Below are 12,057 nucleotides of genomic sequence, written 5' to 3' on the forward strand. Positions count from 1 at the left end.
CCAATCTCATGATCAGTGATGTCCTTCAAGAGACTGAACTTTTGAAATCAGGCCTTTAGGAAAGGGGGGGACCTTTGGATCTCCCCAAATCATTGGTTATTAATAATCATTTCTCTCAGTACTGTGCTAACCACTGGTCCAACTTCATTTCTACACATTTTGATAATAACTGCCCCCTTCACTGTAGTTGAGGATGGCCAAGAGTCATCCTGTTACTTTTAGTAACTTACCTACTTAGAAACTACCTCCAAGATTAGTAAAGATGATCACACAAGTGTTCTTTAACAAATTTGTTTTTAACTGGACTTGGAATAAAAGCTAACATATTGAAGATCATTAGGAAGGATTTAGGCTTAATACAGGATGAATCTCCAAATAGAAAAATGAATCAGATAACAAAATGGATGAGGAAGGGAGCCTTGGCTGTCTCTTTCCTTGGTGATGGGGTGACTGGCATAGACTTAGGCACTTAAAATGCCTATTGAATTGAAACGCTCTCCCAAAGGGGATGGACATTCCTTTGTTTCTGCTAGGGCAAACGAACTCCCATCTGCTGTTCAACCTTCAGTTATAGTTCTAGGAGATACACCTAGCTGAAGCAACCTTCAAGACTCAAATTTTTAGGGGATGTATCTGAGTAGCAAAGAGAATTAAATACTTCACACTTCTCTAATCCTAGGACCCACTTGGCTTTGTCAGAGGCTTTAAAAACTCTATCTTTCCAAGAAACATTCAAAGCTTGTCTTCCCTGTGGGTTCTGACATTACCATTCTGCCATCAGCATGTGTATGGATATCTCTTCCTCTCATTCTCCCATTAGTGTGGCCTTTACTCACCAGAGGGTCTGAATCTAGAGAACTTGGGGTACTGTCCTTGACAGTTCTCTCCTCCGGGGGTGAGGCTGTGCTGTGAGGGCCCACACTAGGCGGAGGCAGATGATACAGCTTTGATTGGTCCTGTTGGGCTGAGGGCCAAGGTAAGGTGTCTCGGACCCACTCTACTGGATCTTCCCAAGCTGCTTTCTGTCCATGGACCTGGAGGGAAAGAGGTGAGATCATCAAAACTATTGTTCACACAGATTTGTGGCTTCAAAATCTCTTGCTGGTTCCCATAAGAACCTGAACTCTTTCAGAATCTGAGCCCTGAGACCTTCCTACTCTGTACCTCCCTCCCCCTGTCCCTCCCCAGTCACTTCCTACTCCATAGGCTCTTTTTGCTTCTGCTTTGGGAAGTAGAAAAGAAGCAATGAGCTTTCTAAAGAAATAATAAAATAAACAAATAAATAATTAAATAAATCGAAATTATGGTGATGATGATGGAAACTTGCCACATCATTGAAAGATAGCTGCCTCAAAATAAATTATGTTAATGTATCCCATTTGACTAATAATGTGTACTATTTATAGATTCCTGAAATGCTGGCTATTAGAGCTGGAAAGGACCTTAGAGAGTTTAAATTCAATCCCCTCATTTTACAGAGGATGACACTGAAGCTTAGCAACAGGTTTGTCTTGCTAACTGGCTCATCCAGTGTTATAGTTATCCAACACCAAGCTTTTGGTTAGACCTTAATTTAATCCCTCCGAAATGCTTCCATTTATGTCATTTCATCTTGGAAACAATTCAGTGAGATAGGACAGGAATTGTTATTTCCATTTTGCAGATGAAGAAATTGGCCCAGAGAGGCTAAGAGACTTGACCATTGAATCATGGCAAATTAATGGCTAAACCAGGACTGAAACCCAGATCTACTGGGTCTTTCAGGTCACCTGACTTCTGACCCTCTGTTTTAAAAATTTTTTTTCACTCCCAGAGAGTACTTTAGGTCCAGCTCAGACTCAGGTAGGCTAGAATAGGTGACCTTGGTAAGCACTTGCTTAAAATTTCTGTCTCAGCACCTAGTACAATGCTCTCTAGTAGATGACAAATACTTGTTAAATTGAATTAAATTGAATTGTCAGACAAAAGCAGTAGGGGGAGCAGTTGAGCCATCTGGCTTCATCATTCCCCTTCATCTACGATTTCACAGGAAACTTAAGTTTCACGCTCTGACATTGCAGGAATTTGCTCATCGATCCAGCTGGAGAGGTCTGATCTTGTAGTAGGAGTGGAACCAGTGGGTGAGAGTAGGAGGGGTCTCACCTTGATCCCATCTTTGGCTCCTTCCTGAAGGTAAGGAATGATGGAGTTGTTCCATAGGTCAATGAACCAGGTGCGGAAGTCTTCAATGCCAATTGGACAGGACAAGAAAAAGCATGGGCCTAAGGGAAAAGGAGTTAGATTGTGGTGAGGGTGGCCAAGGACTCTATTTGTTGGCACCCTTTTATTAATTTACTGCCCGCCATGTCAGATCTAGGAAGGCTTGGTCTCCAAATGATTAATGAAAACAGAACTGGGGCAGGAGTAAGTAAAGGGAATTATCTACTAGATGTCATGATGACCAGTACTTTGCATTTTTGAGGTTTAACATACCTTAAAATACCTTAGGTTCCCATACCTCCTTCTTCCCTTTTCACCCCTCTTCCATTCTATAGATGGGAAAACTGAAGGATGGGGACTCATTGAGATGGTAGAAATGACTTGATCATGGCCAGATGTCTAGACGTTTAATGAATATTGGTTAAATAGCAGACTGGTCCTTAACCTGGCCACTAGGCCATGATGACCTGATTAAATCTGGAGATTCCAGGAAGAAAGGAAAGGCTCCTTTATAGAAGGGAGGTAAAAAAAAGAGAGCTGCCCTACCCACCCCAAGAGGGCATATGATTCCCAATACCTATGAGGAAGTCTGAAGTGCTGTGTTTCTCCAGGAAAGTATGGAGATGATACCACAGCTTGGGTACCCAGTCCAGCACTCGAAGAAGCTCTTCCTTGTTAGCATTGATATCGCTGTCTGATTCTACGAGCTTCCTTCTCAGGTAACGCACCAGGAAGCCATTGGCTGGCTCCACGTTGTTGGAAAATGTCAGCATCCTACCACCAGGAAAGGGGAGAACAGATGAAGATGGCACTGGAGGGTCATGGCTAGGACCCATCCATCCATTTTCTCCCCCTGATCACTACCCATTAAAGCCTACTTGGTCTCTTCTCAGATACTAATGGGAGAGTTCAGAAGCATGGCTGAGGCCATGAGCAGTTTGGGCGGTTATCTCATCTAGCTATCTAACAGCCCACACAGAGGGCATCTTTCCATGTGTCCTGTTGATGCCCTCATTCTGCCCACCAGAGACCAGAGACCATGAGACCAGAGACCCACTCAAATATTCAGTTTGACATGCACCTCTGGGGCTGATCTCTCTTGAGGGTAAGTGAACAATTGAAAGGGCACCTTAATCTACTTTTATCTAACTGTTCCTAGACTATGTAACACATTCCAACCAGCTCTCCACTAGGACACCAAGGTTTACTCAGCAGGGAGCATCTAGGTATGTACCTTGCATATGTGTACCTCTCCCCCTTCCACTTCTTGCTCTAAGGACAATCATCAAATCACTGTCATCACAAAAAGGGTGGTGATTGTCATATTGTCATAACAATCTTGAGTGCCCTATGGATCTACTAACAATCTTCTGAACTAAAGAACTCTGTCTGCCGGTCACCACTCCCTTAGATATATCATCTCCCTCTATTAAAATGGGAGCATCTTGAGGAAGGTGTTTGTATCACTTTTATATTTTTATCTCCAGCAACTAACACAGTATCTGGCACAGAAGATGTGCTTAACAAAGGTTTGTGATATATGAAATTCATTTCCAGTTGATCCTCCATCATCACTTTCCAGCAGCAATTCTAAAAGCTCTCTGGATTCCCCAATTCTAACTGCACCCCACTCTATTCTCTTCCAGGACATGTCCTTGCATCCTTGAGCAACATTTAATTCTTCCAACATGAACCCATCTCTGAACCTGAAAAACCCCTTTATGCTTTCACTTCTCTCCCTCTCTCTAACCTCAGAGAATAAGGTGGTCCTCCTCCTAGACAAGTCTAAACTTTCTATTTATATCTTTCATCCAGTTTCTTTCCCATTTCCTCCAAGAACCTTGGATCAATGGCCTCCCATGGATCTTCAATCCCTTCTTCTCTACTGGCTCCTTCTCAGATGCCTATAAATATGCTCAGGTCTTTTTATCTTAAAAATAATTTTTTTTATTCTAACACCTTAAACTATCATCCTATATTTTTACTTCTTTCTGATTTCTCTGGAAAGAGTTGTCTCTCCACTTGCTCTTTCTGTTTTCTCACTCTCTACTCATTTCCCCATCTCTCTGCCTAGAACATACTCCTTCTACATCTGTGCCTATGAAATGCCTTTCTTCCTTTTCTTCCTAACTCAGTGCCAGACTACTTCATAAAACCTTTCCCTTATTCCCCCAGCTAAAATGGTTTCTTTCCTTCCATAGTTTTCCTTTGTGTGCCTTGCCCAGCTCTCTTTCTAATCACAGTCTGCCTTGTGCCATACTTATTCATGTATGTCTTATCTTTTCCCCTCATCTTTTATAATGGACTTGAGGACAGGAACTGTGCTGGTTTTCATTTTTGTATCCCACGCTTAGCACAGTAACTTTCATCAATAGTAGGCTTTTAAAGTTTGTGGAAATGAATTCATTTCACTTAAATAATCCTCTTTTGGTGTTAATATCCTGTTCTCAGACCAGAACTGGTCCAGAATTCAGACAATAGGGCTAACCCTCTAACTCAGGGACTGGGCTAAATCCAACGTGCTTTTTGGAAGGTCTGTGAGCTAAGAATGGCTTTTATGTTTTAAAATAATGTTTTACTGTATTTAAAAATGTAAAAACCACTCTTAGCTTGGGCTGTAAAAAAACAGGTGATGGGATTTGGCCCTCATACCATAATTTGCTTACCCCTGCTCTAACGCATGATTTCTCTTAGTAAGAGGGTTTACTTCTCTTTCATTGGTCTCTTTCACACTGTTGAAGTGGGTATGTTTCTTCATTGCATTTTTTCCAACACCAGGAGTTCTGCTAGTTTCTTTTCTTTTGCTGCCCTGGCCTCTTTGGTTATACCCCTAGACTACAAGTTCTTTGTTGTGGGTAGTAGGCTGGGGGAGACAGAGGGAAGGAAATTGGGAGATGACAAAGGGCACTGAATATGTAGACCCAGGCCCAGAAGTGGAATCCTTACCTGAAGCTCAAGTGCAGACCATGGTTAGGGGTCATCTTCACAGGCTGATTGGTGGTACCTATGATATAGGGGCTGCGACAAAAAGGGGAAGGGGAGGGGAGACAAACAAACATGAATTTGTTTCAGATGTTGCTCCTTGCCATGCCAGTATTATAGAGAGAAAGCTGATGGACATGGAAACCTAGCTTCCCATAAGCACATGTTTGCTCCTGGCCTTGGCTCACCATTTGTGATATTTGCAGGTAAGAGCTCCATTGACTAGTTCACTGAGCGATCCCGCCTCACTCAGATCATCCAGCAGAATCACCAGGGGCACATCCCCGATGCCTGTTTCCCGATCAATCTGGTTAGCTAAGTTGGAGAGGTATAATTGCAGATCCTGGGGGGAAAAGGAGGGAGTTGGTAAGGTCCCAAGAAAGAAAGATAATCTAGATTAATCTAGAACCAAATGTTTTAAAGCCAAAGAGCCTATGATCAGAACCATTTTTGCCTGGCCACACTTTGGGGGTTGATACTTGATAGAACTAGGGTCCTTTTTCCATGATCTAAGTCACCCCTAGTCCTGAGGGCCCGCAGTAGGCCATGTTAGTTGTGAGCTTCTTTAGTGTCTCTGGGTCACTTTGATGAGGATGGAGACTTCCTAAGTAGAAACAGATTCTCTGGCTTCCTAAGTAATGACCTTCAAAGCCTCTAGGGGTGCCAGCATTAATACAATTTCCTGGAGTCCTATGGATGATAGATTTCAAGAATTGGTATGGGACCAGTACTGATGGGAATTGCTATCCCAGCTAGAGATCAAATAAGATAACAAACTCAAAGTGCTTTGCAAAGTCATAAAATGCCCTATAAATGCTAGCTATTATTATAGAAAGCCAGGTTTGAACCAGATCCAAGGGGCTCAGGGAGAACTTGACTGTCTACAGTCAGCTCTCTGTGTTGCTTTAAAGAAAACCTGAGGATAGGGATGATGTTAAAGAAGACAGAGAAGAGGAAGAAGAGGACAGGGGTTGCGGAATCATGGCAGAGGATAGGATTAAAGGAGAACCAAGTGGAAAGGATGGCAAGAGAGTAGAAGAGATAAGGTATAAGGCAGAGGAAGGAAAAATCTCTCAACAGGAAGTTAGAGGGAGGAAGAAGGGGCATGAAAGGAGGGATGGGAAGGAAGGGAAACAGAAGAGGAATGTAGATTACAGTCCAACCTCATCATTTTACAGATGTGGAAATGGAGGCCCAGAAGAGGAGATAAAGAATAAGATAGAGAAGAGGAGAGTAGAAAGAAGGCATAAAGAAAGAGATTAGGGAGAGGAAGGGAGAAGTGTTTAGGAGATGAGAATTTAGGCCAACATTGAATTTGGGATGAGTTTGGCCAACTAAGCCAACACTTATAGGGTGTCCTGGGGTAGGTACCTTGCAAGACTGCTGGTGCATGTTGAAGGTGCTAACGATGCCTTCTGTGACCTCTCGGCCTGAGCGTTCCACCAGGTACTCAGCCAACCGGTTGGTCAGGTAGGTCTTGCCTGTGCCACTGGGCCCCGAGAGAATGAGACGTCGATGCTTGAGAAGGAGGCTTATGTAGTGTTGCATCATGGGCTTAGGGATCAGTGTCTCAAATACCAGGCTGTCGACACACTTCTCCTTTAGACCTGTACCCACCACCCCAGAAAACAGAAGCCTTGGTTAGAACCCTAAAGACTAAAGTGGGCCCAGAAGGGCCTCCGCATTCTTTGTCCAGTAAGTCTCCAGAAAAACTTAAAGAAGGCTCCACAAACCCCGGATAAGAAACCTAGAGGGGCATCATGGGAAACTCCCCTTGCTGTATGTTGAGAGAAGATCTAGGACTCAGGTGTAGGTCCTCTGTAAGGGGTACCAGAAGGAAGTACTAACACTTTGTTAAGCCTCTGCTCCCATTCCGTGCTACCTATCCCCTGGTGAAAGGACTGACCTTTGAGCAAGACAGCGATGCTATTGACACCCCGACGGCATGGTGGCAGCTCTGGGGGTTCAGCATCTAGCACCCGCTTCACGTGGCTGATGCTATAGCCATAGACTGACTCGGTACTCAAGCCCAGTGTAGAAGCTGGGTCCATCTTAGTAATGTAGTCCTATGAAAAGGGTTGAAGACAAAGGTGGATACACCAAAAGACAAAGAAAAGGGAGAATAGGAAGAGATAGAGGAAAGGAGAAAGACAATATTAAAGAGGACTGAGATGGAGGTTACTGTCCCCATTCAAATGCTAACATCTCTCTTGAGTATTCTTAAAACATCTAAGCTCTCAGGTAACCCATCCATATCACAGTTCAAGACTCCATGAGTGAATGATTCACCCAGTGGGAGAAAGTTACTGGTTTCTCTTACCTTGAACACTTGGCATACAGCCTCATCCAGCATCTTCCAGTCAATTTTACCACTGACTTTGCTTGAGCCCAGGAAGAACTCCTGCTGTTTTAAGTCCTGAAAAACCAAAGTAAAGGCCAGTGAATATTCTGTCTGAGGTTCTGGGGTAGCTAGGCAAGAAATATCCCCTACAATAGGAGAAAGCTCTAGTATGGAACCCCTAGAGAGTCCCCACTCAACAAGCATTTATAAAACTCCTACTATGTGCCAGGGGTTTGAAGGATACCAAAAACAGAAATGAAATAGTTCCTGACCTCAATGATCTCGCAGTCTACTAAAGGGAAAGCAGATTCCAGGGTTTGGTTTTGTTTTGGTTTTTTTTAGACATAAACGAGTATTGTTCTGGTTTTCCAATGCCTCTCCCTAACACTGCACTCCCCCTGCCCCATTCCTTCCAATTCCTTACCCCTTTGATGATGTGCTGAGGTGGCATTCGGACTACTACTCGAAGAGTTACTTCTTCCTTTGAGCTACAGGTGCTGATGCCTTCCATGGGAGACAGGTCTAGGAGGTTGATGGGAAAGGTTCAGTGAAAATCCTGGGGACATGCTAACTGCCCGTGATCTTCCACAGCTGTTTTAATGAATCTCCTCATTTTTTCTAGTTACCCCAAAGGAAAAAATTGAGGCACAGAATAGGCGAGTAACCTGGGGTGATCAACTGTCCAGTGTGTCTAATGATTTCTAGTCCTTAAACGCAGTGGATAGAGTTCTGGACTTGGAGCCAGGAAAGCCTGAATTTTAGTCCTTACTAGCTCTGTAAACCTTTGGAACTTTTCTCAGCCTCAGTTTCCTTATCTGTAAGATGCAGACAAAAATAGCACCTACCTAGCAGGATTATTATGAGGCTCAAATAAGGTAATATAAGTACAGGATTTTTCTTTTTGTCATTGTTAGTTTGTTTTTTGCAAACCTTAAAACACTAAAACTTTAGCAAACCCCAGGAAATAAGAAAATGGATTCGAATGGGATTCAGGTGGCCTCTGGGAGAAGCGGGAGAGTAGGGACAGATGATGTGGGCCTCCCTCTCCCCACCCACGAATGCTCTCATCCTCTAGCAGATACCTGTGTCTGTGAGGCTAGGACTGAAGGAATGGGCCAGGGCGAGACCCAGGGAACGACGTGGGGATGAGGCAGCAGATGAACCGGGGGCCTGCCCCGGGGTTGTACCAGATGAGGGACCTGGGGCCACCTTCAGCCGGTCATTCTCTGCCTTTAGAAGGTCCACCTCCAGCTGGGGGGAAAGCAGGCAGTTAAAGAGTGGGCTTAGGGACTTCTGTGGTTCAGCAGGACCCAGTACCCTTCTCCCACCAACTCTCTGCCCCTGTGCTAACCTGCATGTTATGCATAGTCTCCCGGAGCTGATCCAGTTGGTGGGCAGAGTTGAGAGCTTCCAGTCGGATGTCTGTGAGCTTCATCTCCTTCTCCCACAGCTCCGAACGCAGCTCAGACACCTCTTTCTTTTCTGGTTCTTCCTCTTCCTCGTTAGCATGGAACATCCTATTTGGGTGGGGAAAAGCATTGTAATGGATAAATAAACGAGAGACAGACAAGGCTGCCTTCAGTGATACAGATGTTTCTGGGAGGACTAAGATATATAATATGTCTCTAGCACCTCCAGATTCATAAGACAACACTGGTTCTCTATCAATGATGACAGCAGTCCCTACATTACCCCCATACCAGGACAGTTCGAGAGGAATTATTATTGACAATTTCCTAATATTACATTCCCAGAGGCCTACAGTGAAGCATCAATCAAAACAATCAATCAGCAAACATTTAATCAAGTGCCCACTATGTGTCAGATACTGGAGATGTAAAGACAAAAATGAAACAGCTTCTGCTTTCAAAGGAGAGAACGTGTATCCATCAAGTGTCTATAGACACCATATATATAAAACATGTCATATGTACCATAATATATGTGTGTGTATGTATATATACACATACACACACACACACACATATATTATCATTATTGTTGTTAACTGGACCTGTGATCTCAGTGGTGTAGGGAACTCTGGGCTTGGAGTCAGAAGACCTGAGTTCAAATCTAGCATCAGATACTTACTAGCTTATTGACCTTGGCCACATATTTAACCTCTGTTTGGTAGTAACACTTACCTCTCAGGTAAGTTGTGAGGATACAGTGAGGTAATACTGGATATAGTGAAATAAAATTTGTAAAGCCCTTGGCACAGTATGCGCTGCATTAGTGCAAGTAATGATCAATTAGTATTCTTAAGCTTCCTGGGACACAGAGATTTTAAGTGACCTCCCCAGGGTTAAGCAGCCACGTGTAAGATTCGAACTCAGATTTTCCTCATTTAGAGGCCCACACTCTGTTCTTTATGCTACAAGGCCTCCCTACACGAGAGACGTACAAAATAAATACAAAGTATATTTTTTTAGGGGTATGGGATGGCACGAGTAGCTTCATGTAGAGATTTCATGTAGAAGATGGCATATGAGCCTTGAAGGACACTAGGGATTCAGAGATACCATGGTGAGAAGGAAACGCTTCCAGGTATGGGATCCTGGTTCAGGCAGGTAAGGTCACAGAATCCTGGGCTGAGGGAGGAGGCTTACTCGGTGACGTCAATGCCCACAGAGGAGGAGTTAGAGGACTTGATGGATGGTGAGGCTGTCTCAGTAGAGCCGTGCTGCAGTTTGGGTGAAGATGGAGCTGAGGAGTCAGGTGTGGCAATCTCCTCGATGTCAGAGTAAGAAGAGGCTGACTTGGGACCCTTCTTGATGCTAAAGGCTTTGTTGAAGGAACTACGCAGCTGCAAGAGAACAGAGCCAAGAGTGGAGCAAAGTAGGGGGTTGTGTATCAGGACCCTGTCTTAGACAGGCAGGCACAGGCACTGGACCCAGCTAAGGCTGGTTTGGAAACGCTGAAAAGGGGAGAGCTGAAGGTACAGATGCTTTGCCTGATGGTAGGATACCAGCCAGGTGGATTAAGTCTTTTCTTTATAAGACCCCTTTTTGCAACAGGGGGTAAGAGTAGAAGAATCTAGGAATTGGGGCAGGGATAGAAGAGGGAATCTTTGGGTCTTTTGTGTGTGTGTGTGGGGGGGGGGGGGACTTAGCTTGGGTTCAGGCCTTTTTTCTCATGTTCAGGCAAACAGTACCTCAGAGGGTAGCCTTGTAGGTATTCTCTAAAGCTTAGAAGGCAGTCAGAGCACAGTCACAGCGGGGGTCATGGATGCTGGCTGGAGCCTTGCTGCAGTGTGGGTGCCTCAAATCTATTTCTCCCAGCAGAACACCTACTAATGTTTAGACTGGGGGTTCTTAACCATTTTTTTTTGTCATGATGCCTTTGGTAATCTGGGGAAGTCTATTCTTAGAATAATGCTTTTAAATGCATAAAGTAAAATATATAGGATTAAAAAAGAAACCGATTATGTTAAGATACAGTTATGGAAATCTTAAAAAACAAACAAACCAAGTTCATGGATCCTAAGTTAAGAACCCCTGGTCTGGGACCTGGCATTATTGGGCCTCAGGAATCAATCTCTAACTAGGGCTCACCTGTCTAATACCCAGCAACCAGGATAGACTGTAAACATGAGCCCGCTCAGGCTCCTCAGGAGTGGCCTCAAGTGTGTCTCAGGTCTTCTTGTTCCCACCTGGTCACACATGAACCAACCAGCCAGACTTCGGTGCTTTCCAGTGAGTCAACTCTTAACTTCCCTCCCTTTTCCCTTCTTGAGAAAGTCCTCATTGAAATGGAACTTAAAAATGCGAGCTAAAAACGCAAACCAGGGAGCTATCCCATGTAGGCTCTGGTCATGCAGCATGCACACCCATGTGAATGCACACACACACCCAGGAACACAGACTTGGGATGGTGGCAGGAGGGGGTAGGAATGGTGCCAAATATTGCAAGGGATAGAGGTGAACCAGGGCTTTAGGATGGCAGGGGGAAGGAAGGAGAAAGTATTGGGGTTTTCTAGATATTGGAGACTTCCATTTCCAGGTAGTTGGGGGAGGGGATCTCTCTTAAGACATAGGAAGCTGCCTGGTGACACCCTCCAGCTGGTGGGTAGCTGGTGACCTTACGAATAATATATAAGCTCAAGTAGTTGGAGGCAGGGCATGGTCCAGTAATAGTGGGGACATGTATGTGTCTATTAAAGTAGGTAATGAGGTATGGTGAGTGTGTACACATGTGGGAATAAGGGAGTATGCGTATTTGTGTTTGTACATGTGTGAATTGTGTGTGTGTGAATTTTAGAACTAAAAGGGGTCTGAAAGTTGTCTTAATTCATCCTCCTCATTTAATAGATCAAGAAGCTCAGGCTCAGCGGGCATTACGAGTCAAGAGAGAGCTGGGATTAGGAACCTGGGCTATCTGATTAGTGTCACTTCCATTCCATTACTGCAGCACTGGGGAGCTGCATGTGTGCACATGCAAGATATGAGGCCTTATGTATGTAGTTGCCCAGCAAGTATTAACTCCAATTCTGTAGGATTCTAAGGACGTCCTGTTAGGATACACCTGAACCAGCA

At 44.3% G+C, this 12,057-nt stretch overlaps 1 protein-coding gene across 7 annotated transcripts in view; it reads right to left on the reverse strand.

Moving 5' to 3' along the window:
- The window catches only part of NAV1 (neuron navigator 1), a 343,043-nt gene that overhangs the window by 2,363 nt on the left and 328,623 nt on the right, over nt 1-12,057 (reverse strand). For all 7 annotated transcript variants that reach the window (XM_072648221.1, XM_072648220.1, XM_072648219.1 and 4 more), the window contains 12 exons: nt 10,132-10,328; nt 8,874-9,039; nt 8,605-8,773; nt 7,947-8,044; nt 7,502-7,597; nt 7,088-7,247; nt 6,553-6,788; nt 5,370-5,524; nt 5,146-5,217; nt 2,777-2,973; nt 2,143-2,261; nt 837-1,034 (listed from right to left, as the gene is read on the reverse strand). In XM_072648221.1, coding sequence (XP_072504322.1) covers nt 837-1,034; nt 2,143-2,261; nt 2,777-2,973; nt 5,146-5,217; nt 5,370-5,524; nt 6,553-6,788; nt 7,088-7,247; nt 7,502-7,597; nt 7,947-8,044; nt 8,605-8,773; nt 8,874-9,039; nt 10,132-10,328 — 1,863 coding nt within the window. The remainder of the gene's footprint in view (nt 1-836; nt 1,035-2,142; nt 2,262-2,776; nt 2,974-5,145; nt 5,218-5,369; nt 5,525-6,552; nt 6,789-7,087; nt 7,248-7,501; nt 7,598-7,946; nt 8,045-8,604; nt 8,774-8,873; nt 9,040-10,131; nt 10,329-12,057) is intronic.

Source organism: Notamacropus eugenii, chromosome 2 (genome assembly GCF_028372415.1).
Source record: "Notamacropus eugenii isolate mMacEug1 chromosome 2, mMacEug1.pri_v2, whole genome shotgun sequence".
Classification (NCBI taxonomy): Eukaryota; Metazoa; Chordata; class Mammalia; order Diprotodontia; family Macropodidae; genus Notamacropus; species Notamacropus eugenii.